Source organism: Squalius cephalus (genome assembly GCF_949319135.1).
Source record: "Squalius cephalus genome assembly, chromosome: 9".
In the NCBI taxonomy this organism is placed as follows: domain Eukaryota; kingdom Metazoa; phylum Chordata; class Actinopteri; order Cypriniformes; family Leuciscidae; genus Squalius; species Squalius cephalus.
Genome location: NC_137130.1, coordinates 25,313,434 through 25,322,031, shown reverse-complemented (window position 1 = coordinate 25,322,031; position 8,598 = coordinate 25,313,434). Strand labels below are relative to the sequence as shown.

Genomic DNA, 8,598 nt, shown 5'->3' with positions numbered 1-8,598 from the left:
AACAGTTTGGTTTATGAGAACTTGTAGGCTGATGATAAAGCTGAAATCTTTTAGAAGTTAGTGGAGATGATTAATTATAAACTGCACTTTTTTAAATTTTACTCAAGCCAGATACTGTGTTACATAAGAGTGTTTTGCTGGTCTCTCGGCAATTCTATTTTAAGCTTAATTCTGTATTATATAATCATATTACTCCAATCAATCCTTTTTGTAATCTACTACATTATTAGTTATTCATTTACATCAAGTCTAAAACACAAACCGCAAAATGAGAAACTGCTCTTTCCACACAATATTTAATTTTTGCTTTTATTTTATTTGTGCAGCACATGTATATCATTGTGAAGAGGTAATGCAAGGCACAGACATATATTTGACCGGTAACACTTTATTTTAGTGCTCTTGTTACACCTGTTACATGTAGTTACTGTAGTAATAACTATAAATTATGCATAATTACAGGCCTTAACCAAACCCACATCCTAACCTTATAGTAAGTACATGTAGTTAATTATTATTACTCAGTACCTAAATGTATAATAACACTGTAACACAGACACCTTAAAATAAAGTGTAATCGATATTTCATTAAGATGTCAATTACATTGTAATTGTGTTAGGTAGAGTTACATATGAGGTCATGTACAGTACAGTAAGCCACTGTTCTTGAGAAGTTAATGCAGAACTAAAACTGAACTTGAATGACTTTAGATGACAAGAATACAACTGAAAACTCTTTTTGCGCACACACACACACACAATTTGTATTCCACACTTCAACTGTAAATAAAATGTCAGACCTTCAGAATTCACAGTAAAGTGAGTTTCAGAGAAAACAGGCAAAAATATCTACAACTATTTCTATATATATATATTTTCTTTGTGTACTGAAGTATTTAGTATAGAAATCGCATTTCATTGTGAAGGCCTGAAGTGATTTTAACGTTTGTTTAACGAATTAATAGCTTTCTTTTCAATACAGTGTCTACACAGCATATGTGATAAATGTTTCCAACCTTAAAGTGCCCCTATTATGCTTTTTCAGATATTACCTTTCATGTACTGTGTAATATAGTGAATGTAAAATGTCTGCAAAGTGTCAAAAGACTAAAGCGAATGACAAATGAAGTTTTTTTCTCCAAAAAGAAATAACTCCCTGTAACAATTTCGCCAGTTATTCCAGTCTTACTTCCTGTACAAACCTATGTAGGTTTGTAACACATTTGAAGAATGAAATTAAAGTGTTTTTTGACCTGGGATGCATGCATGCCTCCAAAACAAAATTAGGAATCTTTAAGATAGCATAACAGGGGCACGTTAAGTAACTGTGGATTCCATTGATAATGTTAGGCTTCCTTGAAAATAATTCATACATTCAGCAAATCCTCAGGAACACGTTAGGACCAAAATCCAGAGGCACTGAACCGGTATCATGGCCACTACAAAAACCACTAGTTGGAAGTAGTTTGTCACAAAAACATAACCACCTTCTGTCCATAATCAGTTCAGTTCTGCTTGAACCTTGTTCATTATAGGATGCTGCCGTTTATTCTCAGAAAGGTGTCGCTTTGAAATATTCTTCAAGCGTAATGACAGAGACTCCTCCAACCCAGTCCTGAAGCCAAACTTGCTGCAAAACCAATTTCATGAAAAACCACTTATGTCCAGGGGGCCACTTCTTCATAACAGGATGCCTAAACAAAGCACATGCAAAAATTTATACAAATACGTATTTGCAGACACACTGCTTACCCAACTAAAAAATAAATAAATAAATAAATCTATTGGTTAGTAACATATCTTTACAAATGCAGTTGCATTTAGCAAAACATTTCAGATATAAAATAAGTAGTTGCATCAGATAGCCTACAAAACAAATAGCTAAATGATGTAGTATATCAATGAGAACAGTCCAAGAAATAACGAAGATATTAGAATAACATGGATTGCAACAATATTCATAATTCATAACAGTTATTAGGATAACTGCTTTATACCAGTGACGTAAAACTCAAAAATGTAAAAATATTTATAACATGCAAAGCACAGGAGATTCGAGGGAACAATCTTTAATAACTCAGAAGAACATACAGGAGAAAAAAACAAACAAAGCTACTACACTTATGCCTCCTACAGACTGCTACTACAGATTTCGGCAATCACACTGTACGACCTGAATCTAATAAACTTGGGTACGACGACGAATGTAGACTGTACAATGATGACACCTATTGAATCGTATAGGCTATGACGCAAGTTAGTGTAGAAGAATAAAACGTCATCAGCATGCGCTAGTAGTAAACAAATTGAGCAACATCAATCGCACTTTGCCAATTGTGTTTTTTGTGTGTAAGTCGAAAGAGGAGAATATGGAAATGGTCATGGCTAGGGAAAAGAGGCCAAATAGTTATGCCAATTTTTCAAATGGTGCTTGAGGTAAGCAGTTTTAAAGCTGCAGTCGGCAAGTCTGGCAGATTGAGGGGACTTTTGAATGTTTACAACGGTCATTCCCCTCCCCCACTACCAGCGAGCACCCTCTCATCGAGTTTGTGCTCAGGGGCGTCATGCAAGCCAAAATTCTGGGGGGGCACAATCTGAGACGTTGCAATTGTTTTCTGACGGGTGATATGGATCATGTTAGGAGGGGTCAGGGGGTTTCTTCAAATTCTGGCTGCTAAACAATGCAGTTTGGGAGGGACAGAAATACCTTAACGGATAGCAGCAACCCTCCTCTATCTGAGGACTAAGTTAAAGTATCTATTTTGTAAGTTTATGTAAAAGACAGGTTGATGAAAGAACTGTAAGCTCAAATTCAAAAGCTTTTGAAGTCTACTTCATTAAAGCATGTTTACACACACACTTACTGTACACTTAGGCCTACTACACATGATTTTAAAAACAGTACCATTGCAGTTTTTATGTTATGATTTTAAATTGGTATGTGACCTAAGAACGATCTTACATTAAAGGTACATAAAGGTGCTGAGGTCTGACTTTGTGGTGCTCTGAAATTAGGTTATTTTAATATTAATATGTGATGAAGGACTTTGAAAGAAGTTTGACAGATTTCAGTGCTGAATAAGGTTAACACTACCCCGTTTATTTGAAAATGGTTAATATTTGACAGAAATGTAAAAAAGTAATCAAATGAAATGTAATATGTAACATTACTTTAGTAAAATCATTGAAATACTGTAGTTACACTGCTCATTATTATATTTCAAATAAGGAACAGATGTTTCAAAACCGATCAGATAACGTTACTATGGCTTTGTATGGCAGTAGCGTTAGCCAACTAGTTTACGGTTAGACTAGGCTAGCTATCGATAACGTTACACTGACACAACTTAAAGGTATAGCGGAGGATCTTTCCGAATTTTAGATAAGACCCGCACTCTCCACTTTTTGAAAAGTTTGATTGATTCACCAGAATGATTGACAATTAGGAGGACCAATAGTATAGGTGATCCACCCGGAAGTAAAAAATCCTCCGCTATACCTTTAAGTTAATGCTCTGAATTCGCAGCTAATATCAAATCCATAACTTTTTGATCAAGTTAAAATTTCCAGGTCAACCACAAATAATCCCACTACCTTTTAATATCATCCGATAACTAATTCAATGCCGATTTGTTGCTTTGCCCACTTACCACTTCAAGGCTATCTGTAAAACATTGCCAGCTCAACGTGTGAGACGAGTGAGTTGCTTGAACATACACAGCAAAGATTCTAGAGCGCTCTAGATTTGATATACACAGACACCATATTAGGAAAAAGGGGCGGGCTGATGCTGACCGATTTATTACACATCCAGAAGAATACATTTGAGTCATTATAGGCTCTGGTATATTATGGAGCATAATAGGAATAAAGTTGTGACAAAAAAATGATCAGGGAGGAAAAATCTGAGGGGGCACGTGCCCCCTCACTTTGAATGGGCATGACGCCACTGTTTGTGCTCGTCAGTGTGTGTGCACCAGATTTTCTGTGAACGCGTCCGTCTCTTCAGCATCGATCAACTCCATGGACTCCGAGGTAGGCTGCCCTGGCTAATCTACCCATAGATAGCAATAACCGAGGAACTGGAAGCAGAACTGTGCTTGACAGTCAGATCTCACACAGCCTTGCGTTGATTGGACCAGAAGAACCGGGAGAGGTGGATTTTTGCAAAACAAATAACAGGCTCCAGGTGGAGGTAGAAGCGCGGGTTTTTTTCTAAAACCGGCTGATTTATGTTGTTCTGTCGGAGCATAGTGTCGGTTTCAGTGAATATGATCAAAAAAATCTTGCCGACTGCAGCTTTAAGTTTTATCGCCATGTCGTGTTGATCAATAATACCACCTTTTAAGAGCCAAGACCATAGAAAATTTTGAAATCTCCACAATTGGTCATCTTTCATCTGGGACAGCTCAAAATCATACAATGTGTACCGGGCATTAAACAAATAGTTTACTTCAAAATGAAAATTCTTGAGGATGAGGGTGAGTAAAACAACTTGAGGATGAGTAAATGATGACAGAATTTTCATTCTGAAGTGAACTAATCCTTTGAACACTGATGAGACCGAACAATGAACCCGAAAGAACTGAAGGCTTAAATACACAGGGAGATTTAACAATGAAAAACAGAACAGGCGCAGGAACTGATTAAAAACCTAGGAAACCAATGATAACAGGCAAAACACAGGAAACATAATGAAAACAAACCATAACAGAATACACATGTTACAGTTCACAGCTGTGTGTATGATTTACAATTTGCATATTACCTGGAGAACATGGCCTCCTTGGCAAAGTCAAGCTCATCTGGTCCCACTTCCACCATTTTACCAGTCAAAGTGAGTCTTGCACATCTGGGGTCCTCAGGGTCATAAACCTGCTTCCTTTTGCAAGAAAATGTGAGCATAGAACAAAACACATCAATTAATCATTAAAGCACATTCAGTGACTAAGGCGGTCCATGTCAAAGATGCCATTTGTTTTGATATGTATTAAATGTAAAGTTTTTTAATTCCAACCATATATGCAAGTAAACACACCTGCAAAAATCCCCCTCTGCCTCAGAAAACGTTAAGGAGGCATAAGGGAAGCTGCGAAGATCCGTTACAGTGTTGTCCATCGGTGTGACATAAAAATAAGGAACGCCAGTGCTGTTGTCAGCTGGACCGTCACTGACAGAGAAGATGTTGCCAAAAGGAAGTCCTTTAATCTAAAAATGGAGAAATTAAATACATTTTGTACATGTAAATGTGATTGCACTGATTGAATACAGTGCTTCTAAACCTTTTGTCCACAACAGTATTCGAAGGCTCCATGACTTTTCTAGTCATACGTGATTTACTGGATAGAGATTAAAGTCACCATGAAATCAAAACTGACAATTCTTATTTTTTATGGAATATTGCAGCATTTATTATAACTGATTTATCCGTGTTTACCGGCGCGAGGCGGGACAACCTGTAACTTTAACTAAGCCTGTTTCCGCCACAGAAAAGAAGGTAACACTTTACTTGAAAGGGTGTGCATAAGACTGACATGACACCTTCACAATCATGATATGACACATATGAAACTACTTAGCTTTATGGGTGAACATTACATTATATTTCTGTCCACTTTTTCTTCCAGAGGTACAAATTGAATTTGTCATTAAAATGTCATTAAGTGTTAATACTCTGTCAAATAATTTTATAACAGTGTCATGAATTTTTTCCTTGACCTCAACTACAGTGGTACGAATTTAATTTGTCATTAAAATGTCATTAAGTGTTAATACTGTCAAATATTTTATAACTAATACTGGAATACTAGGGAAAAAAAGTGGTCAGAAATATATTCATGGCACAGTTATAATGGCCTCATGACAGCCAATGTCAAAACAAACCACATGCCAGTTTAATGTAATGTTAACCCATAAAGCTAAGTAGTTTCTTAAGTTTGATAATTAATCTGCTATGTCATGTTTATGACACATTTATGACAGGTTATGATATATTGGTTTATGTCAAGTTGTCATGACAAAAATCCTGACAGGTTATGATGTATTGTGTTATGTCAAGTTGTCATAACAAAGACATCTCAAACAATGTCATATTTGAATAAAAAAATGTCATAATTGAGCGAATGACACTTAATGACAGTTGTCATAAACATGCATAAAACCTCCTTCATATTCATGACATGTGTCATGTCATGCTTAAGAAGGTTTCATGTCAGTCTTATGCACACCACTTCAAGTAAAGTGTTACCAAAAAGGAAAAAAATATATTTTATTTATCGCTTTTAAAGCGATTTATTCTGTGGCGGAAACAAGCTTACGACTTCCGTTTCTTGTGACATTAAGGATTTTTAAAAGCATTTTATTCACAATTTCTACCTGATAAAATATTTGAGCTCGGCATAACTAAAAAAATATATATATATTAATTATAATTATAAAAACGCCTTAAGATTTTATTAATTTACATGATTGTCCAGGTCTACAAACCAAACTTTTAAAATGAGGTTCCCTGTTTGAAACACCAAAAGTACTCATTTTCAAACTCTTTCTACTCAAACAGCCCTGATTCCACTCATCCGCTCACTAAACTCTCCAAGGCCTGAAATAGATGGGTGAGATAACAGATCTGCTGAATTCAGAACAGCATACTACTCTTACTATTTCTGCCATAGAAGGATATAGTAAAAGTATAACGAGAAGTATAACGGTTCCAAATTCAGCAATCCCAAATGTGTAACAGTTAAGTTAGTGTTTGTGTGGCTCCAGGAACAGGTTTGGGAAACATTTCCCTGGTGGAGAACCACTGACTTTTTTGTTGTTGATACCTGTAATGATTAGAACAGAGCTGCAAGCCTGCAACTAAAGTCTGAAGGGCAGTATTATATGTCACCTGTTCCTGCGTGGAGATGGTTGCCAGGTGACCCCAGTCGCTGTAATGCGCCATATATCGCGCTACCCTCGCCGTGTCCTCGTGCGGCGGAGGCGTCGGGACGCTGGACGGCCCCTTCACTTCCTCCATACGGTATGAGAACACACGGGACGCGGATGACACATCCTCGCTTTTCGATTTCTGGTCAGGTTTCTTCTCTGAACCGTCCCTGTACACAGAGGACGGATAGGCTTGTTTCCAGATCCCGATGTTATCGACGAGCACAGCGGGCGCCTCGTCCGAGTGCGTGTCCAGCTCTTCGTCCACCACATCATTGGTGACAGCCCATGAAACCGAGCTTCTGATGGTGTAACTGTCACTGACACATAATAGTGTCTTTACCGCAATGACCAGATGAAGTAGTTGCATAGTGTTGTTCAGATGCACTAGCGCTGCGCCCTTTCAAACTGCATGTTTGTTTCGCAACTATAGATATGGCGTTACATGATGTGGCCAGAAACTTTGTTGCGTTTGAAACAGCGACATCACCTGGACCGCCTGAGAACTGCACCTGTAATATCACGTACAGTGCTGGGCAGAATTATTTGCCCTTTGGTAAATATGATCAAAGATGGCTGTAAAAAATAAATCTACTATTTTATTTCTAAAAAATGCCAAAATCTAACCTTTTATTGAAGTAAAATAATTGAAAGTGGGGGGGAAATCACATTATGCAATCAATGTTTTACTCCAAAACACATTGGGAACAATTAAATCCTTTTTGCAACCTCCTTTTTCCAAGATAACAGCTTTGAGTCTTCTTCTATAATGCCTGAGGAGTTTGGAGAACACCTGACAAGAGATCAGAGACCATTCCTCCATACAGAATCTCTCCAGATCCTTCAGATTCCCAGATAAATGTTGGCGCTGCTTCTCTTCAGTTCAGCCCACTCATTTTCTATAGGGTTCAGGTCTGGGGACTGGGATGGCCATTGCAGATGCTTGGCTTTGTGCTCAGTGACCCATTTTTGTTTTGATTTTGATGTTTGTTTTTGGATCACTGTCCTGTTGGATTTTTTTATCCCTGTATGAACCAAACCCATATTAAGTGTTTGCTGCCAAAAAGCTTTTTTTTTTTTTTCATTTGTCCATAGAACGTTTGAAAAGTAACTGACACGACTAGAACTTCAAACAGGACGGGTTCTATGGTCAGAGCAGCAAACACTTAAGATGGGTTTGGTGCACATGCAGGGATAAAAAAGTACCCCATGTGTAAAATGAAATAATCTGCTGTATCTTTAATGCTGTGGGCCTAATTTTCTGCCAGAGGTCCTGGACATCTTGTTCAGATACATGGCATCATGGATTCGATCAAATACCAACAGATAAAAAAATCTAAACCTGACAACCTCTGCTAGAAATCTTATAACGGGCCATGTTTGGATCTTCAGGACAGTGATCCAAAGACAAACATCAAAATCAAAACAAAAATGGGTCACTGAGCACAAAGCCAAGCATCTGCAATGCCCGTCCCAGTCCCCAGACCTGAACCCTATAGAAAATGAGTGGGCTGAACTGAAGAGAAGAAGCGCCAACATGGATCTGGGAATCTGAAGGATCTGGAGAGATTCTGTATGGAGGAATGATCTCTGATCTCTTGTCAGGTGTTCTCCAAACTCCTCAGGCATTATAGAAGAAGACTCAGAGCTGTTATCTTGGGAAAAGGAGGT

General features: G+C 37.7%; 1 protein-coding gene across 1 annotated transcript; it reads right to left on the bottom strand.

The window, feature by feature from the left end:
* Positions 1–1,167: 1,167 nt before the first annotated feature.
* Positions 1,168–7,414, bottom strand: creg2 (cellular repressor of E1A-stimulated genes 2). Its single transcript, XM_079881428.1, has 4 exons — positions 6,890–7,414; positions 5,039–5,208; positions 4,769–4,882; positions 1,168–1,694 (listed from the first exon to the last, which is right to left on the bottom strand). Exons 1-4 carry the CDS (start codon positions 7,295–7,297, stop codon positions 1,553–1,555), a joined length of 834 nt encoding a protein of 277 aa, XP_079737554.1. The 5' UTR covers positions 7,298–7,414; the 3' UTR covers positions 1,168–1,552.
* Positions 7,415–8,598: the final 1,184 nt, after the last annotated feature.